The 27,289-nt window shown below is 42.7% G+C and overlaps 1 protein-coding gene across 3 annotated transcripts in view; it reads right to left on the bottom strand.

Moving 5' to 3' along the window:
• inpp4aa (inositol polyphosphate-4-phosphatase type I Aa) overlaps nucleotides 1-27,171 on the bottom strand; it is a 43,276-nt gene extending 16,105 nt beyond the window's left edge. For 2 of the 3 annotated variants that reach the window (XM_029647102.2, XM_029647180.2), the window contains exons 1-9: nucleotides 27,064-27,171; nucleotides 12,881-13,190; nucleotides 12,697-12,741; nucleotides 7,731-7,849; nucleotides 7,157-7,273; nucleotides 6,962-7,041; nucleotides 6,711-6,819; nucleotides 6,271-6,361; nucleotides 2,189-2,336 (exon numbers count right to left, since the gene is read on the bottom strand). In XM_029647102.2, coding sequence (XP_029502962.2) covers nucleotides 2,189-2,336; nucleotides 6,271-6,361; nucleotides 6,711-6,819; nucleotides 6,962-7,041; nucleotides 7,157-7,273; nucleotides 7,731-7,849; nucleotides 12,697-12,741; nucleotides 12,881-12,986 — 815 coding nt within the window. In that variant the 5' untranslated portion in view covers nucleotides 12,987-13,190; nucleotides 27,064-27,171. Of the gene's footprint in view, nucleotides 1-2,188; nucleotides 2,337-6,270; nucleotides 6,362-6,710; nucleotides 6,820-6,961; nucleotides 7,042-7,156; nucleotides 7,274-7,730; nucleotides 7,850-12,696; nucleotides 12,742-12,880; nucleotides 13,191-19,502; nucleotides 19,819-27,063 lie in introns of those variants that run through there. The other variant, XM_065017086.1, reaches the window with a different exon arrangement.
• Nucleotides 27,172-27,289: the final 118 nt, after the last annotated feature.

Genomic DNA, 27,289 nt, shown 5'->3' with positions numbered 1-27,289 from the left:
TACAGGACTGTTTTGCTAGCACAGACTGGAATATGTTCCGTGATTCATCCAATGGCATTGAGGAGTATAGCCCCTAAGTCAACGGCTTCATCAATAAGTGCATTGACGACGTCGTCCCCACAGTGACCATATGTACATATCCCAACCAGAAGCCATGGATTACAGGCAAGATCCGCACCAAGCTAAAGGCATATTCCAGGCATTATCTTTCAGGAGCGGGACACTAATCCGGACACTTATATGAAATCCCGCTATGCCCTCAATCGAACCATCAAACAGGCAAAGCTCCAATACAGGACTAAGATTGTATCCTACTACACCGGCTCTGACGCTCGTCGGATGTGGCAGAGCTTGCAAACTATTATGGATTACAAAGGGAAACACAGCCGCAAGCTGCCCAGTTCACGTAAGCCTACCAGACGAGCTAAATGCCTTCTATGCTCGCTTCGAGGCAAGCAACACTGAAGCATGCATGAGAGCACCAGCTGTTCCAGACAACTGTGTGATCACGCCTCAACATTCACAAAGCCAGAGCATGCGCAGACCCACTCAGAGCATGTGCAGACCCACTGGCAAGTGTCTTCACCGACATTTTCAACCTCTCCCTGACTGAGTCTGTAATACCTACATGTTTCAAGCAGACCACCATAGTCCCTGTGCCCAAGAATTTGAAGGTAATCTGCCTAAATGACTACCGCCCAGTAGCACTCACGTTGGTAGCCATGAAGTTATTTGAAAGGCTGTTCATGGCACACATCAACACCATCATCCAAGAAATCTTAGACCCGCTCCAATTTGCATACCGCCCCAACATATCCACAGTTGACGCAATCTCAGTCACACTCCACACTGCCCTTTCCCACATGGACAAAAGGAACTCCTATGTTAGAATGCTGTTCATTGACTACAGCTCAGCATTCAACACCATAGTGCCCACAAAGCTCATCACTAAGCTAAGGATCCTGGGACTAAACACCTCCCTCTACAACTGGATCCTGGACTTCCTGATGGGCCATCCAGGTGATGAGGGTAGGTAACAACACACCTGCCACGCTGATCCTCAACATAGGGGCCCCTCAGGTGTGCATGCTTAGTCCCCTCCTGTACTCCCTGTTCACCCACGACTCCAACACCATCATTAATTCAGTTTGCTGATGACACAACAGTGGTAGGCCTGATCACCGACAATGATGAGACACCCTATAGGGAGGAGGTCAGAGACCTGGCAGTGTTGTGCCAGGACAAAAACCTCTCCCAAAATGTGAGCAAGACAAAGGAGCTGATCGTGGACAACAGGAAAAGGAGGGCCGAACACACCCCAATTCACATCGAGGGGGCTGTAGTGGAGCGGGTAAAGAGTTTCAAGTTCCTTGGTGTCCACATCACCAACAAAATATCCTGGTCCAAACTCACCAGGACAGTCGTGAAGAGGGCATGACAACAGCTTTTCCCCCTCAGGAAACTGAAACGATTTGGCATGGGTCCTCAGATCCTCAAAAGGTTATACAGCTGCACCATCGAGAGCATCCTGACCGTTTGCGGCCCATCTGGTATCACCATCTGGCTCGCCATCCGACCGTAAGGTGCTACAGAGGGTAGTGTGTATGGCACAATACATCACTGGGGCCAAGCTTCCTGCCATCCAGGACCTATATACTAGGTGGTGTCAGAGGAAGCCCCAAAAAATTGTCAAAGAATCCAGTCACCTAAGTCATAGACAGTTCTCTCCCTTTCTTTTTACACTGCTGCTACTCGCTGTTTATTATCTATGCATAGTCACTTTACAAATTACCTCGACTAACCTGTACCCCCACACATTGGCTCGGTTCGGTAATCCCTGTATATAGTAGCCTTGTTATTGTTATGTAATTTTATTGTGTTACTTTTTATTTTATTTTGGACTTTAGTTTATTTTGTAAATTCTATTTATTGAACTGCATTGTTGGTTAGGGGCTTGTAAGTAAGCATTTAAGGTTCTATTCTGTTCTATTTGGCGCATGTGACAAATAACATTTCATTTGATTTGATTTGTTACACACGTCATGTAATGCTTAAAAACTTCTCAGGATGATATGTTTCAATACTCCAGCAGAGTTAATGTTTCGTCTCCTTCACCTTGGTGGCAGCTCAGTTGCAATTAGTTTTGGTGTTACAAAGCACTTCATTTTAACAGTGTATAGCAGCGTACCTGACAGCGTCCTCCTCCAGCAGTAGTTTGACAAACTGCCGAGGGATGTGTAGAGAGAGGACACTCTCAGCCATCTGCTCCAGGATACGTAGGTGGTTCCCATCCGTGGTGGGGAAACGGTACATACGAGACATGGTGCCCCCAAACACTGACAACACAGCAAAACACTAGTCAATACATCAATTAATCATTCAAATCATAATTTATTAAATGCATTTATTTGATTTAACCCTTATTTTACCAGGTAAATTGACTGAGAACACATTCCCATTTACAGCAACAACCTGGGGAATAGTTACAGGGGAGAGGAATGAGCCAATTGGAAGCTGGGGATTAGGTGGCGATGATGGTATGAGGGCCAGATTGGGAATATAGCCAGGACACCAGGGTTATCACCCATACTCTTACAATAAGTGCCATGGGATCTTTAGTGACCACAGAGAGTCAGGACACCCATTTAACATCCCATCCGAAAGACAGTACCTTACACAGGGCAATGTCCCCAATCACTGCCCTGGGATATTGGGATCTTTTTTTTTTAGATCAGAGGAAAGAGTGCCTCCTACTGGCCCTCCAATACCACTTCCAGCAGCATTTGATCTACCATCCAGTGACCGACCAGGACCAACCCTGCGTAACTTCAAATGCAAGCCAGCAGTGGGATACAGTGTGTCAGTCAGTCATAATTCCTAAATCTGTAAACTCTCTGTATTGTTAGATTCTGGGTTAAACTTGGAACATTGTTATACTAGAGACATGATACATCAGAAGTAATACTATAGTATCTGATGAGTGATAGAGACTGGTTTTGACATCAGAAGTTAAATGGTTATCTGTAGGAGCCAGATGGCTTTGGAATGTGCTGGGTAGAGGGGAGGCAGTTAAGGGAGTGCTATAGGTGATATGGGTGGAGAACTTTGGATTAGGCATCAAGGGGGTTGAGGTCAGGTCAGGTCACCTTAAGGGAGAAGGAATGGTTTATTACCCCATCACTTCGTCTTCCTGTCGAACCATAACAGATGTAAGGGTTGGAGAGAAGGAGGAGTGCATCTAAATTGGAGTATATATACTTGTGTTGGTGGAAACATGTTTTGTCTGAATGCAGCTGTATTGATCTTCTGGGAAGAATTAAACTTGGTTAAGCTTGCATAGTGTCAGAGTTTTTTACTCTGAGAATTAGAACCTAAGAGTGTGCTATGAATAGAGAAGGACATGCATACTATCTCATTTAAACACACACTTAAAGGGTCATTTCAACACTTTCAACCAAATGTTCATTATCTCCAGCACAATACCAGTGTCTACAGAAGTGAAACAGCACATTTCTATGTTTTGTAGAATAGACATAGTTAAAAAGTTCTACCCGATGACATCATCAAAAGTTAAAACATTTTAAAAACAATAATTTTTAACACTGAGAATCATGGTGACGTGGGAATCAACTCAAATCAAATTTGATTTGTTACACGCACTGAATACAACTGGTGTAGACTTTAATGTGAAATGCTTGCTTACAAGCCCTTCACAACGATGCAGAGTCTTAAAATATAAATAAAATAGTAACACAGAGAAATCAAATAAAATACACAAGAATGGCACTACATACAGGAAGTATCAGTACCAGATCAATGTGCAGAGGTACAAGGTATTTGAGATAGATATGTAAATGAAAGCAAGCTAAAGTGACTAGGCATCAGGATATATAATAATAATAATAGTCAAATAAAGAACAGTAGCAGCAGTAAATGAGTGTAAATGTGTGTGTGTGTGTGTGAGTGTAATGTGTATGTATGTATGTTGTGAAAAAGTATTTACCCCTTTCTAATTTGTTCTATTTTTGCATATTTAGGATACTGAATGTTATCAGATCTTCAACCGAAACCTAATATTAGATAAAGGGAACCTGAATGAAAAAATACACAACAATTACATACTTATTTAATTTACTTCCTTAACAAAGTTATACAACATCCAATGCCCCTGTGTGAAAAAGTAATTGCCCCCTTCCAGTGATGTACTGGACCCTCCGAACCACCCTCTGTAGAGCTTTGAGATCAACGGCGGTGCATTTGCCATACCAAGCGGTGATGCAGCCAGTCAAGATGCTCTTGATGGTGCAGCTGTAGGACTTTTTAAGGATCTGAGGGCTCATGCCCAATCTTTTCAGCCTCCTGGGGGGGAAGAGGTGCTGCCGTGCCCGCTTCACGGCTGTGGGGGGTGTATGTGGACCATGTTAAGTCCTTAGTGATGTGGACGCCAAGGAAAGCTCTCGACCCACTCCACAACAGCCCCGTTGATGTGGATGGCGGCGTGCTCTCCCCTCTTTCTCCTATAGTCCACGATCAGTTCCTTGGTCTTACTGACGTTGAGGGAGAGGTTGTTGTCCTGACACCACACTGCTAAGTCTCTGACCTCCTCCCTGTAGGCTGACTCATCGTTGTCGGTGATCAGGCCTACCACCGCCATATCGGCAGCAAACTTGATGATGGTGTTGTAGTCAGGCGTGGCCACGCAGTCATGGGTGAACAGGGAGTACGGGAGGGGACTGAGCACACACACCTGAGGGGCCCTGTGTTGAAGGCTGGGCCCGTGGTCAGGAAGTCAAGGATCTAGTTGCAGTCCCTAGTTTTGTGATGAGCTTGGAGGGGATTATGGTGTTGAAAGTGTTGTTATGGTGTAGAAAGTTATTTCCCCTCTTGTCCAGGTGGGAGAGGGCAGTGTGAAGTGCAATAGAGATTGCATCATCTGTGGATCTGTTGGGGCGGTATGCAAATTGGAGTGGGTCTACAGTAAGGTTTCTGGGATGATGGTGTTGATGTGTATCATGTCTTTCAAAGCACTTCATAATTACAGATGTGAGTGCTGAAGGGCGATAGTCATTTAGACAGGTTATCTTGGAGCTCTTGGGAACAGGGACAATTGTGATCAGTTTAAAATATATATTTTATTTTATTATTTAAAAAATATATATTTTTTTAACCTTTATTTAACTAGGCAAGTCAGTTAAGAACAAATTCTTATTTTCAATGACGGCCTAGGAACAGTGAGTTAACTGCCTGTTCAGGGGCAGAACGACAGATTTGTACCTTGTCAGCTCGGGGGTTTGAACTTGCAACCTTCCGGTTACTAGTCCAACGCTCTAACCACTAGGCTACCCTGCCGCCCCACGAAGCGGGGCGGCATTACAGACTGGGATTACAGACTGGTGTAACGGATGTGAAACGGCTAGCTTAGTTAGCGGTGCACGCTAAATAGCGTTTCAATCGGTGACGTCACTTGCTCTGAGACCTTGAAGTAGTAGTTCCCTTTGCTCTGCAAGGGCCGCGGCTTTTGTGGAGCGATGGGTAACGATGCTTCGTGGGTGACTGTTGTTGATGTGTGCAGAGGGTCCCTGGTTCGCGCCCGGGTATGGGCGAGGGGACGGTCTAAAGTTATACTGTTACATTGATGCTGTTGACCCGGATCACTGGTTGCTGCGGAAAAGGAGGAGGTCAAAAGGGGGGTGAGTGTAACGGATGTGAAACGGCTAGCTTAGTTAGCGGTGCGCGCTAAATAGCATTTCAATCGGTGATGTCACTTGCTCTGAGACCTTGAAGTAGTAGTTCCCCTTGCTCTGCAAGGGCCATGGCTTTTGTGGAGCGATGGGTAACGATGCTTCATGGGTGACTGTTGTTGATGTGTGCAGAGGGTCCCTGGTTCGCGCCCGGGTATGGGCGAGGGGACGGTCTAAAGTTATACTGTTACACTGGCATGAGGATAGATTGAACATGTCTGTGAAAATGTCTCAATCAAGAAAATACCCTCCCTCTGGATAGAAACTCATTCCCCGATTTGAAAATTGCATTTTTTAAATTAAATGTTTTACTTTTAATCCTACTCTGTGATGTCACAGAGAAGCGTTTTTTAGGACCTTTGTTTTCTTTTTAACCACAGATTATAGAAATGTGCTGTTTTCACATACACTGTTTTGGTGCTGGAGATAATAAATATGAGGTTGAAAAGTGGCGGAATTGCCCTTTCAGACCAACACACACTTGCCAATAGAGAAACACACGCTGACACACACTGGAACACACACTCACCAGCCTTCAGCAGTGTGTCTTTGCACAGAGACGCAGACTTGGCCCTGATGTTCACGGACTCAGTCAGGCTATCATCCACTGGAAGAACCATCTGAGAAACACAAAAGGAACAGACATCTTCATTGTGTGATTCATCCTGGATGCCCTTCACCTGAACAGTAACCTGAACCGACTGGCTGAATTTCTACCATGTGGATTTAATCTTTCTCCTTGTCCTTCTTGAAAGCAGTTTGGTTGTCCCTAGCTTGCCTCGGGCAGTGATCTGAACACAGACAGGTAAGCCAGAAAAGTGCAAAATATAATCCTACAATCATTTAACAAAGTAGGTCTACAGTACATACTCTGTGGTCCATCTTCAAACAAATGAGATAATATGGATATTACTAAGTTTTGACCTTACGGTCTTCCTTCCTCAGTAAGATCCAGACCAGGCCACTCACCCTGCCATTGATGGTGTCCTGCCGGGCGACAGGGGCTCTCTGCTCCCTCCTCTCCTCTATCTGCCAGGCGATGATGGTGATGTTGCCCATGCGCTCATTCTCCGCTGACCTGGGGACAGACAGTAATAGGTGTCTCTACAGTACTTAGGCTCTTATGCCCATACCCGGCCCTACTATTTAACAATAGCTGAGGATGTATGTGGAGGTTGTGTGAGTGTGTGTGTATATGTGTGTATGTGTGTGTGTGTTACCTGAGGGTTAGGTGGAGTCTGTGGTGCTTGTCCTGCAGCAGCTCCTTCACAGGGAACATGGCTGACCCCAGCAGGTACATCTGGGAGTAGAGTGTTTAATTAGTTTGGGGTTGAAGAGTTAGGAAGGTTGTGAGGTTTTGGGCAGTTGACTCTAGTGGGGGAGTTGGAGTAGTTTTTGAGGGTGAAATTTCGTACCGTGCCCTGGGAGCGGTCCTTGACGTCATACACAGATAGCTTAACCTGGGTCTGCTGAGTGATCAGAGAGTCCTGGAAGAATGCTATACTGCTCAGATAGATAGGATTACTAGTACCCTAGAGAGAGAGAGCGAGAGAGAGAGAGTTGCAAGACCACTCCTTCACTAAAACATCCTTATCAGTAAAAAAAAATATTGTACTTTCAATGACTGTGATATGTGGTTGTTTATCCACCTTAGTTGAATTCACTGACTGTAAGTCGCTCTGGATAAGAGAGTCTGCTAAATGACCAAAAAGCACACTGGGAATTATTATTGGCCTTTTTTGGGAGGCAGAGCTCATTATAATAATATCCAGCATGCTTTACAAGTGTTCATTTTACATTTACATTTAGGTCATTTAGCCAGCACTCTTATCACACCCTAGTGCCATCAGCCTTCTGATACCAATGCATGGTTAAAGGGGGTCACAAAATTGTGAACCACTATAAAGAATGGTATAGAAAAGTTACACAATAAATTAGAATGTAGTTCATAAGTAATTCAATACTGCCCATCTCTGGGTGTGGTTCTACCTCTATGATCTCTGTCTGAGCATATTTGGTCCAGAAGGCCTGGGGAGGAGTGGTACAGCTGACCGCCACAAAGCTGGTTGGTTTACGGTCCAATGCTGGGGTGATCAGCTCACTGCACGCTGGGGGTACAACAGGGAAGTGAACATTAAAGGAAAAATCTGTCATCTCAATCCTGGCCCTAAAATAGGGATGGGGCCGGGGAAATGTAATTGGTTACCTTTCTCAAATTCATAGTCAGAGTAATACAAGTAACTTTTTTGTGTTATGATAAGTAAGACTGTTGTAATAAACTAATAAGGCATTTATAAGCTTTATTCTTCAAGAATCAATGGGTACTGTTTAGGGTTTCCATTTGACCGGCAACATTTTAATTGACCGGACATTTAAAACATTTACCGGATCCATATGCATTGGGTGCGTAACCTGATTAGGGCGTCCTCCCACAGTGCTCAGAATGACATAAATCAAATTTAGAATATGGTAATTCATATTAACAGAACATGCAAGTTGAGGATGCAACGATGTGCGGCCCTTCTTACCGAATTCTTAAGTGCACTTTGAAAATGTTAGACTAAAATCAAATCAAACTTTATTTGTCACATGCGCCGAATACAACAAGTGTAGACCTTACCATGAAATGCTTACTTACAAGCCCTTAACCAACAGTGCAGTTCAAGAAGAGTTAAGAAAATATTTCGAAATAGACTAAAGTAAAAAAAATAATAATAAAAAGTAACAAAAATTAATAAAAATAATGAGGCTATATATAGCGGGTACCAGTACCGAGTCAGTGTGCGGGGTACAGGTTAGTAATTTGTACATGTAGGTAGGGGTGAAGTGACTTTGTATAGATAATAAACAGTCAGTAGCAGCAGTGTAAAAAGGGAGGGGGGGGGGGGGTCAATGTAAATAGTCCGGTGGTGATTTTATTAATTGTTCAGCAGTCTTATGGCTTGGGGGTAGAAGCTGTTGAGGAGCCTTTTGGCCCTAGACTTGACGTTCCGGTACCGCTTGCCTTGCGGTAGCAGAGAAAACAGTCTAAAACTTGGGTGACTGGAGTCTCTGACAAATTGATAGGCTTTCCTCTGACACCACCTATTATTTTGGTCCTGGGTGGCAGTAAACTTGGCCCCAGTGATGTACTGGGCCATACGCACTACCCTCTGAAGTGCCTTATGGTCAGATACCGAGCAGTTGCCATACCAGGCGGTGATGCAACCGGTCAGGATGCTCTCGATGGTGCAGCTGTAGAACCTTATGAGGACCTGGGGACCAATGCCAAATCTATTAAGTCTCCTGAGGGGGAAAAGGTTTTGTTGTGCCCTCTTCACGACTGATAGTTCATTGGTGATGAACCACAGTCCACAATCAGCTCTTTTGTCTTAATCACATTAAAATACACCTCTGCTGTCTTCAACCAGGATCTCAGCGATCACTGCCTCATTTCCCGCGTGCGTAATGGGTCCGCGGTCAAACGACCATCCCTCATCAATATCACGCTCCCTACAACATTTCAACGAGCAAGCCTTTCTAATCGACCTGGCCCAGGTATCTTGGAAGGATATTGACCTCATCCCATCAGTAGAGGATGCCTGGCTGCTCTTTAAAAATGATTTCCTCGCCATCTTAAATTAGCATGCCCCGTTCAAAAAATGTAGAACTAAGAACAGATATAGCCCTTGGTTCACCCCAGACTTGACTGCCCTTGACCAGCACAAAAACATCCTGTGGCGTTCTGCATTACCATCGAATAGCCCCCGCGATATGCAACTTTTCAGGAACCAATGTAGTCAGGAACCAATGTACTTAGTCAGTTAGGAAAGCTAAGGCTAGCTTTTTCAAACAGAAATTTTCATCCTGTAGCACTAATTCCAGAAAGATTTGGGACACTGTAAAGTCCATGGAGAAAAGAGCACCTCCTCCCAGCTGCCCACTGCACTGAGGCTAGGAAACACTGTCACCACCGATAAATCTATGATAATCGATCATTTCAATACGCATTTTTCTACGGCTGGCCAGGCTACCCCGACATTTACATTACATTTAAGTCATTTAGCAGACGCTCTTATCCAGAGCGACTTACAAATTGGTGCTTTCACCTTATGACATCCAGTGGAACAGCGACTTTACAATAGTGCATCTAGGTCTTTTAAGGGGGGGGGGGGGGGGGGGTGAGAAGGATTACTTTATCCTATCCTATCCGACCCCGTCCTACAGCTCAGCACCCCCTGAAGCAACTTGCTCCCCCACTTCTCCTTCACCCAAATCCAGACAGCTGATGTTCTGAAAGAGCGGCAAAATCTAGATCCCTACAAATCAGCTGGGCTAGACAGTCTAGACCCTCTCTTTCTAAAATGATCAGCCTAAATTTTTGCAACCCCTATTACTAGCCTGTTCAACCTCTCTTCTGTATGGTCTGAGATCCCCAAAGATTTGAAAGCTGCTGCGGTCATCCCCCTCTTCAAAGGGGGAGACACTCTAGAACCAAACTGTTATAGACCTACAGTATATCCATCCCGCCCTGCCTTTCTAAAATCTTCGAAAGCCAAGTTAACAAACAGATCACCGACCATTTCGAATCTCACCGTACCTTCTTCACTATGCTATCTGGTTTCCGAGCTGGTCATGGGTGCACCTCAGCCACGCTCACGGTCCTAAACGATATGATAACTGCCATCGATAAAAGACAGTACTGTGCAGCCGTCTTCATCGACCCGGCCAAGGCTTTTGACTCTGTCAATCACTGCATTCTTATCGGCAGACTCAATAGCCTTGGTTTCTGAAATGACTGCCTCGCCTGGTTCACCAACTACTTCTCAGATACAGTTCAGTGTGTCAAATCGGAGGACCTATTGTCCGAACCTCTGGCATTTACTATGGGCGTGCCACAGGGTTCAATTCTCGGGCCGACTCTTTCTCTGTATACATCAATGATGTCACTCTTGCTGCTTGTGATTCTCTGATCCACCTCTACGCAGACGACACCATTCTGTATACATCTGGCCCTTCTTTGGACATTGTGTTAACAAACCTCCAAACAAACTTCAATGCCATACAACACTTCTGTGGCCTCCAACTGCTCTTAAATGCTAGTAAAACTAAATACATGCTCTTCAACCAATTGCTGCCCGCACCCGCCTGCCCGACTAGCATCACTACTCTGGATGGTTCTGACTTAGAATATGTGGACAACAAATACCTAGGTGTCTGGTTAGACTGTAAACTCTCCTTCCAGACTCACATTAAGCATCTCCAATTCAAAATTAAATCTGGAATCGCAACATTTCGCAACAAAGCCTCCTTCACTCATGCTGCCAATCATACCCACGTAAAACTAACTATCCTACCAATCATTGACTTTGGCGATGTAATTTACAAAATAGCCTCCAACACTCTACTCACCAAACTGGATGTAGTCTATCACAGTGCCATCCGTTTTGTCACCAAAGCCCCATATACTACCCACCACAGCGATCTGTATGCTCTCGTTGGCTGGCCCTCACTAAACATTTGTCGCCAAACCCACTGGCTCCAGGTCATCTATAAGTCTTTGCTAGGTAAAGCCCTGCCTTATCTCAGCTCACTGGTCACCATAGCAACACCCACCCATCGACCACGCTCCAGTAGGTATATTTCACGTGTCATCCCCAAAGCCAACACTTCCTTTGGCCGCCTTTCCTTTCAGTACTCTGCTGCCAATGACTGGAGCAAATTGCAAAAATCACTGAAGCTGGAGACTCATATCTCCCTCTCTAACTTGAAGCATAAGCTGTCAGAGCAGCTTACCGATCACTGAACCTGCACACAGCCCATCTGTAAATTGTCCACCCAACTACCTAAATTGTAATAATTTGCCTATATGGTGAGTAATCGCTGTTCTGATGTCCAGAAGTTATTTTCAGTCATAAGAGACAGTAGCAACAACATTATGTACAAAATAAGTTTAAAAAATAAGTTACACAAAACTCAAAAAACGAACAAAATAGAACAATTGGTTGGGAGAATGTAAAACCTCAGCCATGTTCTTCGGCGCCACACTTACTTTTCCTTAGACAACAACACGTGTGACGATCAGCAAAATCACTAGCTATGTCAATCTACTATAGTAGAAACGTTTAGGCTACTTATTCTATTGATCAGCTTGTCGAGAAATATATTGTTTATTCCAAACTCTGGGACAGATCCAATATTCATACAACCAGTTGGCCTAGCAAGAGTCTGATGTAACAGATGAGAACGTTTAGCTTGAAATGTTGATAAACAATTATTTTTTCACAATATAATATTTCACAGCAATGCGTACAAGGCAGTAGGCTACGTGCGGGTGTTCGTTCCATAATGCAATTAGCAGCCAAACACTGTTGTCAAAAGGGCACTGCACATTCCAGAGGTTTCATGTGACAGAGCTGCAAATATCAGTTACAAATTTAGAAAGAGAGGAGATCTAAATGGCTACTTTGAAGAAAGTTAAGACATGCCTCGTAATATGTATTAAAACATTCAGGCCTCTTTCTAGAGTGCCGACTTTCCTACCTGAAGATCACTGACATCACGATTTGACCTTGTATTTTTCAGACTTCAGTTGTCTTGAAAGCACCACAAGATGTTGCAGCAGCAGCTCTTGCGCTGTCTGACAGCGTGTGATAAATAAGATAGCCTACATAACAAATATACTGTACACGCGCCAATTTAATTCCGTTAAATCATGCAAATGAACCTATAGACCGATAAGCATGACCAGTCAAATGTATTTCTGTCGACTGGTATTTCCATCAATGAATAGGCTAAAAAGCATAATTTCGTAATGGGACGCTGACAATTGACCAGCGGCAATTTTATTGATGGACTTTTCAATATTTTTAACTGGACAAAAGCCGGCTATTAACCGCTAACAGAAACCCTGGTACTGTTATAAATATCAAAGACAATTGAACAGAGTGAGAAGGACTTCAGCAACATCACTCACCCAGGCTAAACTCCAGCACTGGCTCATCTGGGTCCTGACTGTTACCTACAAGAACACAAGTTATTATTATATATTTTTTACAACTACAGCGACAAACAAGGCAACTTTATGCACATACTTATTTTCAGTGGGCAAACATACAGGAATACTGTTACTACGGTAACTATGGTAACATGGCCCTTACCTGCCAGAGTCAGCCCCATTATCTCAGCCGAGAGGTCAAAGGTGTTAGCCCGGTACACGGACCATGGCCGATGACGCGGGCTAGCCTTCCCCTTCCCCGACATCATGTCTGGGGGTTAAGGGTCAGGGGGTAAGGGAGGTTGGAGAACGGGATTTTGGGTAAAGAGTAGAGGGGTGGAGGGGGTTAAGAACAAATACCACACGTCCTTCTCACACACACACACTCTCTGCAGATCAGATCCCTATGTGTGTTTTGGAAGGATCCTTTCCTGTGGGATTATCTCTTCAATCTCTGGACTCTTAGTGTGGAGCTGTAGGGAGAGAGAGAGAGAGAGAGAGAATGACAACAAAGGTATTAGCCACGTCAACATAGAAAGTGAATAGATGGAGTGGACACACACTTCACCTGATCTTTATTTGACATCTACATTACCCTTCTCAGTTGAATTAAGCAGGTATTGTTATGCTGGTGATGCACATACACTGTAGCTAAGGAGTGTCATGAATAAAACAATGGCAATGAAACCCAGCTGCATCTCCTATGTGCAATTCTAGTCAATTCTACATCTACATATGTCAGGTCCATAATTGTTGGCACTCTTGATAAAGATTAACAAAAAAGACAGTATAAAATAAGCTATGTTGCATGCTCCAAAATGGGTTTATTATATTATTTTATACTAACAAAATTGCTCAGAGAACAATTTTAAAAAACATCTAGGGCTCCAGGACCAGTGGAAGCAAAATAGCCCATAACATAAAATATCCACAACCATATTTTACTGTAGGTATGAGGTACTTTTCTACATACAGTTGAAGTCGGAAATGTACATACACTTAGGTTGGAGTCATTAAAACTCGTTTTTCAACTACAACCACAAATTTCTTGTTAATTAAAAACTTCTTATGGCTGCAGGGGCAGTATTGAGTAGCTTGGATGAAAGGTGCCCAGAGGTGCCCAGAGTAAACTGCCTGCTCCTCAGTTCCAGTTGCTAATATATGCATATTATTATTAGTATTGGATAGAAACCATTCTGAAGTTTCTAAAACTGTTTGAATGATGTCTCTGAGTATAACAGAACTCATATGGCAGGCAAAAACCTGAGAAGAAATCCAAACAGGAAGTGGGAAATCTGAGGTTAGTCGATTTTCAAAACAGCCCTTATTGAATACACAATGGGATATTGGTTATGTTGCACTTCCTAATGCTTCCACTAGATGTCAACGGTCTTTAGAAACTTGTTTGAGGATTCTACTGTGAAGTGGGACCGAATGAGAGAGGAATGAGTCGCTGGTCACGTGCATGAGAGGTATCTCCCGTTCCTTTGCTTTTCTGAAGACAAAGGAATTCTCCGGTTGGAATATTATTGAAGTTTTATGTTAAAAACATCCTAAAGATTGATTCCATACATCGTTTGACAGGGAGGGACTGGTGCACTTCACAAAATAGATGGCATCATGAGGGAGGGAAAATTATGTGGATATATTGAAGCAACATCTCAAGACATCAGTCAGGAAGTTAAAGCTTGGTCCCAAATGGACAATGACCCCAAGCATACTTCCAAAGATGTGGCAAAATGGTTTAAGGACAACAAAGTCAAGGTATTGCAGTGGCTCTCACAAAGCCCTGACCTCAATCCCATAGAAAAGTTGTGGGCAGAACTGAAAAAGCATGTGCGAGCAAGGAGGCCTACAAACCTGACGCAGTTACACCAGCTCTGTCAGGAAGAATGGGACAAAATTCACCCAACTTATTGTGGAAAGCTTGTGGAAGGCTACATGCAACGTTTGACCCAAGTTAAACAATTTAAAGGCAACGCTACCAAATACTAATTGAGTGTATGTAAACTTCTGACCCAAAGAAATAAAAGCTGAATTAAATAATTCTCTCTACTATTATTCTGACATTTCACATTCTTAAAATAAAGTAGTGATCCTAACTGACAAAAGACATAGCATTTTTACTAGGATTAAATGTCAGGAATTGTGAAAAACTGAGTTTAAATGTATTTGGCTAAGGTGTATGTAAACCTCCGACTTCAACTGTATGCTTCCGTTTTTCAACGCCAAACTCACCATTGGTGTGCGTGGCCAAAGAGCTCTATTTTCATGACATCTGACCATAGTGTTGGTTCCAATCCAAGTGCCAATGCCGTTTATCAAACTCCACACATACCAGTGGTGGATTTAGCGTTGAAAAACGGAAGCATATGCAGAAAAATATCTCAAAGCTACGATAAAATATGGTGGTGCATCTTTGATGTTATGGGGCTATTTTGCTTCCACTGGTCCTGTAAACAGCATCATTTTAACTTTACTCAATATGAGGACATTTTAGCCAAAAACCTGGTTGCCTCTGCCAGGACGCTGACACTTGGCCGCAAGTGGATCTTTCAGCAAGACAATAACCCCACGCATTAATCAAAATCCACAAATAAATGCTTAATTGACTACACAATGTCATTTTGGAATGGGATTTCAGTCACAGGACTTGAACCCCATTGAAAACATGGGGTTTGAATTGAAGAGGAAACCATAAGAGCAGACGAAGGATATCAAGGATCTGGGAAGATTCTGTACGGAGGTAAAGTATAAGATCCCTCCCGTCGTGTTTTCCAATCTCATAAAATATTTTAGAAAAAGGCTCAGTGTCATTATCCTCAGAAGGTGACGGTGCTAGAGTATTGAAAACAGGGGTGCCAATCATTTTGACCCGTCTTTTTTATTACTTGTTTAACACAATCTTGTTCTCTGAGCAATTGTATTAGTATAAAATAATATCATGTCCCAACTTTTTGAGCATACAATATAGCTCACTATTTGTATAATTTATTTATACAAATATTGAGTTATACGCTGAGTGTACAAAACATTAGGAACACCTGCTCTTTCCATGACATAGACTGACCAGGTGAATCCAGGTGAAAACTATGATCCCTTATTGACGTCACCTGTTAAATCCACTTCAATCAGTGTAGATGAAGGGGAGGAGACAGGTTAAAGAAAGATTTTCAAGCCTTGAGACATGGATTGTGTATGTGTGACATTCAGAGGGAAAATGGGCAAGACAAAACATTTAAGAGCATTTGAACGGGGTATGGTAGTACTGTAGGTGCCAGGCGCACTGGTTTGAGTGTGTCAAGTGTCGCAACACTGGGTTTTTCACGCCCAACAGTTTACCGTGTGTGTCAAGAATAGTCCACCACCCAAAGGACATCCAGCCAACTTGACACAACTGTGGGAAGTACTGGAGTCAACATGGGGCAGCATCCCTATGGAACGCTTTCGACATCTTGTAAAGTTCATGCCCGAGGAATTGAGGCTGTTCTGAGGGCTATAAAAAGTATTTTTGCTAATCTTTATCAAGGGTGCCAATAATTATGGACTTGACTGTACTTGCCTTTAAGTAGTCTTACATTTATACTTTAAAGTTGACTTTCCATTCCGGTCTCAGTTGGTGCTCCTCTATAATTATTGATTCCTAACAACACATTGAAATATTCAACAGCTCGGAGACAGGGATGACAACCAAGAAAACTTCCGCTTTCATGAACTGATGGGAGAGTTGAGTGTGATCCAGAAAACTCCAAACTCCAGAGCCTGGGGGGACAGCGAATGTGTGTGAAGTGCTAGGAATCTTTGGATATTCCAAAAGGAAAGCATATGACAACAGTGAGTGAAAGGTAGAAGATGAGGTACACCGTGATGGATAATCTGTGCACAGTGGCGACTGATTTCTATTCAAATCAAAGGGCTTTATTGGCATGGGAAACGTGTTAACATTAAAAAGCAAGTGGAATAAATAATAAACAAGTAATAAATCATCAGGAATGAACAGTAATCATTACTCACATTTTTTTTGTTGATATTTCAAATGTTATTTTACGGCTATGTAAGGTGTTGTAACAATGTGAAAATTGTTGTAGTACAAAAGGGAAAATAAATAGACAGATAAATATAGTTTATATTCACAATGGTGTTTGTGCTTCACTGGTTGCCCATTTCTTGAAGCAACAGGTCACAAATATTTTTTCCACCTCATTTTGTGGGCAATGTGCACATATCCTGTCTTCTCTTGAGAGCCAGGTCTGCACATAGTCAAAGCTTTCCTTAATATTGGGTCAGTCACAGTGGTCAGGTATTCTGCCACTGTGTACTCTCTGTTTAGGGCCAAGTCACATTCCAGTTTGCTTTGTTAATTCTTTCCAATGTGTCAAGTAATGATCTTTTTGTTTTCTCATGATTTGGTTGGGTCTAATTGCATTGCTGTCCTGGGGCTCTGTAGGGTCTGTTTGTGTTTGTGCACAGAGCCCCAGGACCAGCTTCCTGAGTCGATTATTCTCTAGGTTCATCTCTCTGTAGGTGATTGCTTTGTTATGGAAGGTTTGGGAATCACTTCCTTTTAAGTGTTTAAAGAATTTAACAGCTCTTTTCTGGATTTTGATAATTAGTGGGTATTGTCCTAATTTTGCTCTGTGTGCATTATTTGGTGTTTGGTATTATTCTGTTATTTCTGTACTGTTTTAGTGTTTCACCATAGTGAAGGCTCAGGTTTTCTTGGTTGGATGGGTTTCTCAATTCTCTTTCCTAGGTTTTTGCTTTCTTCATCAAACCAAGTTGTCTAAAAATGGATTTAATTTGTTGTTGCAAATAGTTTTTTGGAAGGTTTCTACACCACCCTGCTTCCATCTACAGCGTTTTTTAATAGTAGGCAGCTATTTCGGCTTTGATTTTGCATGATTCAGTATTGCACTGTTCAGTAGATTAAGATTTTGCTGGGATCTGATAGGGGTGTCAGTGTGCTGACTGAGAATGCTCTGAGAGACTCTGGGTTGAGGTCAGTGATAAAGTAATCTACAGTGTTACTGCCAAGGGATGAGCTGTAGGTGTACCTACCGTAGTAGTCCCCTCGAAGTCTACCATTGACTATGTACAGACACAGTGTGCGACTGTCTGCAAAAAGTGCTAACATATGTAGTGGGGAGAGGCTGAGTTAGGGGGAAAGTAAATCAACACTTCATCTTTTGTGTCAAAGAACTACTGGTGCTTGTCTAATTCTCATTATTTTTCCCAGCAATAGTTTACAGACAAAGATAGCACACACGACGCACAACTGCATGAACGAACGCTCACACACACACACTTTTCCCCCAAATCAGCCTCTCCCCACAGCATTTGTTAGTATTTTTTTGTGGGATCTCCACTGAATAAGATAAATCTGCCTTCAGTTTTTGAATAACCTAAAGAACTCCCTGCGTCTTGATTCCATTGTGCCGCTGGGTCTCAATGGGCTCCCATGATGAAATAAAAGTCAAATAAAATTAAATAACACACACACATCCCAGTTTGCATGGTCCTAGCCAGGGAGAACACCTGCTACACACAGCATGAAAAGCAGGCCAAGCTCCCAGAATCCTTTGATTCATTGCTCCTTCCTCCCTCTTGGCATTAGCCCTGTTTCAAGAAATAGGATGGTTCCTGGAGGTAATAACAGATCATCTGACTGGATAGATGAAAGAAAGTGGACACTGCTTTCACTTCTTGTTTACCATCAGATCAGTGAGTACTTCAAGGAAGGAAGGTGTCTTTTTTAAGTATCGGAAGAATGAAATCCCTACCAGAAATACAATACTTATGTCTATACTGAGTTGAGCTTGCCAGTTCCTTATTCTACACTAACATGGTATCTATAAGGAGCTCTGTTTCTATGTATAAATATGTGTATTAATGACCGTTCTCTCACCTCTAATCGAGTGTGCATATTTGCATCCAATATGAATTTTGTCACAGAGATGTTTACTGCTGCAGCAGCTACACCTAGACAACTGAATGAAAACAGGAAACAGGAAACTCACTCTGTCGCCTTGCCTAACTGTCAAACACAAACGTACAACCATGTCCTCCTGGTCACAGACCAGGGGGGGAACTGTGACACTCTCTCTCTCTCTCCCCCTTTGACCTCAGAGTTGTTTTCAGGGCAGAAGAGCCCTCACAAGGCCTTCATTTGATTTGCTCATTGCATAACCCTGTACAATCACATCAGTTTAAAAACAACTCTGTTTCCTTCTCTCTGCTCTCTCTCGATCCCTTTCTTACAAAATGATCTCCCACACTCTCACCTCTCTTCTCTGCAGTATTGTTAACAGCTGATCAATGCGGTTCTGTTACACAACACACACACCACTTCTGATTTCAGCAAGACAGAAGAGGCAGAACGGAGTGGTGGAGGAATAGGAACCATAAACTGACAAGTAGAAGATTTTTACAGACAGGGGGAAGGCATTTTGATGACAACACTGAGTGACAACTGTCACTTGAGTCAGAATCACGGAGCACAGCCACAGAGGTGCTGTCTTGCTTAGCCATGAGGTTTTAAAGTACGGTGACACAAGCAATATGACTAACCTGGTCTACTTCTTACTGATATGCAGAGACACAGCAACACATCAAGGATGTGATACATTTTTAGGTAGAGAGTAAATTCCAAAATTCACTGCTCAACAAATTAATTTTTTATTTAATTTAACTAGGCAAGTCAGTTAAGAGCAAATTCTTATTTACAATGACGGCCTAGGAACAGTGGGTTATCTGCCTTGTTCAGAGGCAGAATGACAGATTTTTACCTTGTCAGCTCGGGGATTCAATCTTGCAACCTTTCAGTTACTAGTCCAACGCTCTAACCACTAGGCAACCTGCCACCCCAACTTAACAGCTTTTCTTTTTCTAGAATAGAGGCAGCAGATAATAAAATAATGAAAAGATAACATAACATAATAAAAGAAGTGAACATGAAAAAGATGAGAGACAGAGAGTGAAGATAAAAAGAGAAAGGAAAGAGTAGAAAAAAGAAAGTAGTGAGAAGTACTTCTGAGAACTAATCTAACCTGAAAGGATTTTGAGCTCGCCCTGAGAGCAAACGTTTTCCTTTCCTGTGGCATGTCTGACATGCTTGACATTTCCTCTTACAGAAACTCCCGCACACCGCACACACACACACACACAGGTGAGCGCATGCACACACACACACACACACACACACACACACACACACACACACACACACACACACACACACACACACACACAGACACACACACAGACACACACACAGACACACACACACACACACACACACACAGGTGAGCGCATGCACACACACACACACACACGTTCCTTCCGATCTGTCTTCCGGATCTGTTTATTGTCGGGTAAATAATACTTTTTCAGTACTGGGACAAAAGGGCACAGGAACTCAAGCTAAGCCTTTGTGTGTAACAGTAGGTGGATGGGTATGTGTGTGTGTGCACATGCAGCTATTTGTTTGTGACTGTGTATGATACTTGAATAGAGACCCTCATGTGTGTGCCTGTGCATCCATCCAGAGGGCTTCTGTGTATGCAAGTCTATTTAGCATACACACACACATTCCTACTCATGAAAACATAGGCAGTCACAGAGAAGCGCGCATTCACCATTATACAGACATAAAGATTCCTACCCTCCCAGAAAGGCTGCTCGTTTACCCATTCAATCACTGCCAGGGTAATCTGGCAACTCCGTATGAAACCAGACAGTGGGCAATTAGCACCACTAGAAGTCTGGTAATGGGCACTGGTATCATTAGGCTGTATGAGTCATTGTCAGCGGGAACAGGCTTTAACACATTGTAATCCTCATAGCCTGGGCCCCTGGGGCTCTGGGAGAAGGACTGTGTGATGCCCTGTCTTTCTGGATCTGAGGCACAGCCATGGGGAGCCAATCAGACATCAGACATCCATCACAAATCATGATGATGACGACTTGTAGTTCATTATCAGTGGATGTGGCCCAGCAGGAGGGATCAAACCCCACAACACTGGTGTTGCATTAAGCACCCTGCTCCAGGAGACTGAAACATCAGAACCGTGGATATCTGACCCAACGCATCACTGGGGGCACACTGCCTTCCTTCCAGAACATCTACAGCACCCGATGTCACAGGACCACCAAGAAGATCATCAAGGAACTCAGCCACCCGAGGCACGGCTTGTTCACCCGCTACCATCTAGAAAGTGGAGACATCACAGGTGCTTTAAAGCTGGAACCGAGAGACTGATAGAAGCTGTTTATCTCCAGGCCATCAGACTGTTAAACAGTCATTACTAGCCAGCCTCCACCCAGTACCCTGCCCTGAACCGTAGACACTGTCACTTGCCTGCCGGTACTCTACCCTGCACCGTAGAGACTGCTGCCATATGTACATAGAGTCATTGAGCATTAGTCACTGTAGACCCCTTTCCTGCAGTCAAATGACCTAGTGGCCTAATGGGTGGAATGTTATTAATATTTTTCATAATTTCATAATTAATTAATAAACATTATTTGAAAAAAATCACTGAAAATCCGGTGTTTCTATGTCAAACGATTTTGTTATATTTCAGTCTCCTATGACGTATATAAAGTGTAAATATTGGGATGCAAACTCAAAATGTAATACATTTCAACGTAAATTTGATCGGACATGGTACAGGTGTCTTGTTTTTTTAAGCCCATAACCATGTGTGTGAGGTGTATACTTTTGTTTCAAAGTAGATTTGTTTAAGACCATCAAGAAGCACCTTGTGTGACCCTGATTTAGCCCACTGCAGTAAAAGGTTAATAATGTTTACATATCGTTTTACTCACTTTATATGTACAGTATATACTGTATTCTAGTCATGACTCATCCTATATAACAAACTATAGTTTTGGCAAGTCAGTTAGGACATCTACTTTGTGCATGACACAAGTAATTTTTCCAACAATTGTTTACAGACAGATTATTTCACTTATCATTCACTGTATCACAATTCCAGTGGGTCAGAAGTTTACATACACTAAGTCGACTGTGCCTTTAAACAGCTTGGAAAATTCCAGAAAATTATGTCATGGCGTTAGAAGTTTCTGATAGGCTAATTGACATCATTTGAGTCAATTGGAGGTTTACCTGTGGATGTATTTCAAGGCCTACCTTCAAACTCAGTGCTTCTTTGCTTGACATCATGGGAAAATCAAAAGAAATCAGCCAATACCTCAGAAAAAAATTGTAGACCTCCACAAGTCTGGTTCAAAAGCCTGAAGGTACAACATTGGGAGCAATTTCCAAACGCTTGAAGGTTCATCAAGTATAAACACCATGGGACAATGCAGCCGTCATACTGCTCAGGAAGGAGACGCGTTCTGTCTCCTAGAGTGTAGCTCCCTCCAGTAACCACGGGCACAACCGTTCCTTGATTTTAACTGGCGGTTTTACTCTGTAGTTTTAGTCAGAATGATCACCTTCCATGAGAACTATAAAGTAAATGAAAATACAGTTAAGCACACTCTTACAACCTTCTTATCTTACGAGTGACTTATTAGCTTGGTATAACTCTGAAGTGCTTACATACATAAACAGTTTAGCCGGAGCTGTAACCGTATCAGATTAAACACATGAATAAAGGAAAAATACCTCATTGGCTGCTTATTACAGAAGGGAGGAAATCAAACCTCACACTTATTATTCCTGGCATGAATTCACACTTCATCCTTAATTATTAAAGCGTTACCATCCTAAGATACACACTTCATCCTGAATTATTATAACGTTACCATCCTAACATACACACTTCATCCTTAATTATTATAACGTTACCATCCTAACATACACACTTCATCCTTAATTATTATAACGTTACCATCCTAACATACACACTTCATCCTTAATTATTATAACGTTACCATCCTAACATACACACCTCATCCTTAATTATTATAACGTTACCATCCTAACATACACACTTCATCCTTAATTATTATAACGTTACCATCCTAACATACACACTTCATCCTTAATTATTATAACGTTACCATCCTAACATACACACCTCAACCTTTACGAACTACACCCGATGACATGAAAACTTAGCTAACACAGCGCGGGATTGCCTTCACTTCAAAGGTGTGTTGCTACGATAATGATCCCCGTTACAACAGTTATTAGCCACGTACTTCCACTTGTCGTATCATTTCCCCCGCATAGCGAACACGTAAACAATTCAAACAAAAAACAACGACATAGACTTACAGGCTAATTGTCAGTTACATAGAGATGAACGTACTTTGGTGCGAAAAGTGCAAATCAATCCCAGAACAACAGCAAAGGACCTTGTGAAGATGCTGGAGGAAACAGGTACAAAAGTATCTATTTCCACAGTAAAATGAGTCCTATATCGACATAACCTGAAAGGCCACACAGCAAGGAAGAAGCCACGGCTCCAAAACCGCCATTAAAAAAGCCAGACGATGGTTTGAAACTGCACATGGGGACAAAGATCGTACTTTTTGGAGAAATGTCCTCTGGTCTGATGAAACAAAGAACGGTTTGGCCATAATGACCATCAATATGTTTGGAGGGAAAAGGATGAGGCTTGCAAGCCGAAGAACACCATCCCAACCGTGAAGCATGGGGGTGGCAGCATCATGTTGTGGGGGTGCTTTGCTGCAGGAGGGACTGGTGCACTTCTCAAACTAGATGGCATCATGAGGGAGGGAAAATTATGTGGATATATTGAAGCAACATCTCAAGACAGTCAGGAAGTTAAATCTTGGTCGCAAATGGGTCTTCCAAATGGACAATGACCAAAAGCATACTTCCAAAGTTGTGGCAAAATGGCAACAAAGTCAAGGTATTGGAATGGCCATCACAAAGCCCTGACCTCAATCCCATAGAAAATTTGGGCAGAACTGAAAAAACGTGTGCAAGCAAGGAGGCCTACAAACCTGACTCAGATACACCAGCTCTGTCAGGAGGAATGGGCCAAAATTCACCCAACTTATTGTGGGAAGCTTGTGGAAGGCTACATGCAACGTTTGACCCAAGTTAAACAATTTAAAGGCAACGCTACCAAATACTAATAGAGTGTATGCAAACCTCTGACCTACTGGGAATGTGATGAAAGAAATAAAAGCTGAAATCATTCTTTCTACTATTATTCTGACATTTCACATTCTTAAAATAAAGTGGTGATCCTAACTGACCTAAGACAGGATATTTTTACTAGGATTAAATGTCAGGAATTGTGAAAAACTGTGTTTAAATGTAGTTGGCTACGGTGTATGTAAACGTACGACTTCAACTATATATAGTTATATTCCAGATTCTGGACCAGATGCTAATTTCCTGCAATTCTATCCATTTTGCCATACGGTTTTGCACTGCGTATTTATATACTGTATTTTTGACATAGCCCACTCAAATGCATTGACTGTTGTACATATCATTCTTAGTATATCTTGTGTAAATGAATCTGGTGTTTATACATATAGATTGCATTTGAATTACTGCCACAGTGCTATTTGGTTGTTAATTGTATTAGACATTTCTTGATTCATTTTATTTTGTATTTTTGCGTACTGTTTGACATTTACTGCATTGTTAGGAGCTAGTAACATAAATCTGCTAAACTGTGTACGCGACCAATAAACTTTGATTTGAACTTTGATTTTGATCTTCCAGAGATCCATCACAGATCAGACATCCACAGTCTGCGGGGTCCTGTCAAGAGAAGGGATAGCTTTATGGGCTTGAGGATGGGGGAATTTGGTAGATGAGTGGTTTTGGGAGTTTGAAGGGGAGGCTCCTCCTTCTTGGGCAGGGAGGATGAGAGAGGGGATTTTGCATTGTAATGAAAGGTGGTGGGGGGAAAGGTATCCTGTTTTTTGAGGAGAGAAAGTGGTAAGAGAAATTGGTCTTGCCTGTCATAAGGTGAGTGGGGTGGGGGTTGAGAGAGAGGTAAAGTAGCTGGTCCTATGGGGTTTGGGGTACTTCAATTCTGTGATGGAGAGGCTGAAAGAAGGGGTCAGGGTTGAGAGGAGGCCAGTTCAAAGTCAGCTGCTCAGACAGCTCAGACACCCCTCTCCAGGGATGCATGGAAGGTGAGGACAGTGACCCAGTTAGGAGGACCTGGCTCTGGCTGTGTGGTACAGAAGACATCCTGCAGAGACTGTCAGTACTGTCTGGACTGGAGCATCTCTCATCCTCATCTATTCCCCTTCCTTCTTCCTTCTTTCCTGTCCACCTCCCCTTTTCCTCTCCCCCTTCCTCTCCCCTGCCTACCATTGTCCATCTCTTCTGTGGTTTTCTCTCTCTCTGTCTCACTCTATTCTCTGCTCCCCAGTCTATTTTTCTCTCATCTCATCCCCTCTCCCCTCTTTATTGCTCTATTTCCATATCCTCTTGTCTCGTCCTTTCACCTCTCTTCTGTTGCTCTCTCCTTCCATACAGGATCTATTGATCCAATCAGAATATGGGTTTAGCTGACCTTGCTCCGCACTGTTAGGATGCAATCATTTCCATGGTGTTTTGGAATGTTCTATCAACTGATGATGGATTGCCATGGTAATGCAGAATGCTCATTCAAATGACGCTAACTGCTGTGGCTCATGGAATGGAATGTATTTTTTGTAATGTCAGTTGAGTTTACTCAACAAATCATTACACAGATTGAAGGGTACACTTCCTGATTTGACTTCCTGGCGTGGGTACACTCAAAATGGCTTCATGCCACCACTGACTTGAATGGAGATGCCCTTTCTATTCATTCTTATTTCTAAGACTCTGGATCTGTCTGAAAGTACACACTATTACCTATTCAGTAGTACACTACCAGAGCCCTAAGTGACTGACCAATGTGGTTGTAGTGAGCAGAATGGAAATATATCATTTGACATGTGGAATCTCTAGCTGGCACACATGTAGGAGCATAGATACAGAATCCTGACAGAACTGATATATTGTCTATGTGTTGGAGAATGTACTGTAGGTGGTGGTAACTCTGATCTGACTCTGATCTCCCAGGCCTAACCAATCAATCCCTCTCATTGATCAGGTAAAAGCTGAGGTTTAATATCAAACAACCCAGTACATCCTTTAGCCATAGAGGAGATAAATCTTTGTGTAAATCCCAATCTAAACAGATGACTCTCCTATCCTTTCCTTCATCTGCACTGTGAAGGTGTCTGCACTGTGAAGGTGTTCTTAAATCAGTGTTGATAAAGACAGAGATATTAAGAGAGGAGGTCACTTGAGACCATTGAGATACACCCCTTATGGCGGCTTTGAGACGCAGAGCACACTCAGGGGACTCTCAGAGGTAAACCAGACACATAATGAGGAAGGAACCCAGGACAAAGAAGCTCTTGTTACACCTGGACAACAAGGTTGTTCTTCCACACTGTCAGACAGCATGAGAAAGTGACCTTTATTAATATTAATGAGGGGGAGGAAGATGAAGAAGCAAGACCTTGATCTTCATAATTATGCTGTTCTGAGTCAGACTCTCTCTCGCACGCGCGCGCGCGCGCACACACACACACACAAACGCACACACACACACTACTGGTCATGGAGCTTTTAATCATGTTGAAGCTATAAATGATTACTTAGTGGACTGCTTTACTGACACTTGAGGGTCTATGATAAAGACTTGAGAGAGATAGCCTTGCGCTGCTTAGGGTCAATGGTTTTAATCAGTCTGTGTTCATCACACACATAGCTGTCTTGTCATAATAAATAAACTGCTAATGATTAAACAGATCAAAGCTAATCCTCTCCAGAACATAATGATTTTGAACATCTCGTTCATGCAGTCACTTAGCCCACAGTTAAATACAACCACACGCAATACCAGTCACTGCCTTTGCTGTAGGCCTAAGTGATGCTGCTCTTTGTAAGACTGATCCGGGCGTCAACAAACCACCCGCAGTTTGTCTAGGGCTGTACTATAGGCTGTATGATGCAGACATAAAGAAATTAGGCTACATACACCATTGGATAAGTATAGTACCTGAATCAATCATACTGTTATTTGTATTCTATTGCACTAGGCCTACACCAGTCTCAATGAGTGTTATTTCCTCTGATGCTCCGACAATAACAAATATTGTGTCATGATGAAATCTGCTATTCTGAAGCTCATTCAAAGGTAACTCGTTGTTGGTAATGCTTATTGGATGAGCAGTTCCGTTATTCAGAAATATGCTACAACGGGATGGTCATGTCATGCAAACAGACCTTTTTTATTTGACATCACAGAATAGCGATTTTATAACGTGTTTATTGTGGGCTGTCAATATATAGCCTAATACATTTCAGCGATAAACGCATACGTATTTAAATATACTTACTTTATGAGACGGGTAACGGGTAACCATCCCTGTATTGAAACGGTAAGTGTGCAGTTTATCTGATAGCCTAGTGATGCTCATCTCGGTTCCTCCTTGAGTCGACGGAGTCTGCAGTGGTACAGGATTTGCCCTACCCCATGCTCCGAGTGACACATTTTTACGTAATAACCCTGCTGGGAGGCCCGCCCATCCATTCCAGTGGGGCTTTTGCGCGCTCCATCTGCAG

This window comes from Oncorhynchus nerka, linkage group LG1, assembly GCF_034236695.1.
Source record: "Oncorhynchus nerka isolate Pitt River linkage group LG1, Oner_Uvic_2.0, whole genome shotgun sequence".
Classification (NCBI taxonomy): Eukaryota; Metazoa; Chordata; class Actinopteri; order Salmoniformes; family Salmonidae; genus Oncorhynchus; species Oncorhynchus nerka.
This window is presented reverse-complemented; position numbering and strand designations above follow the sequence as displayed.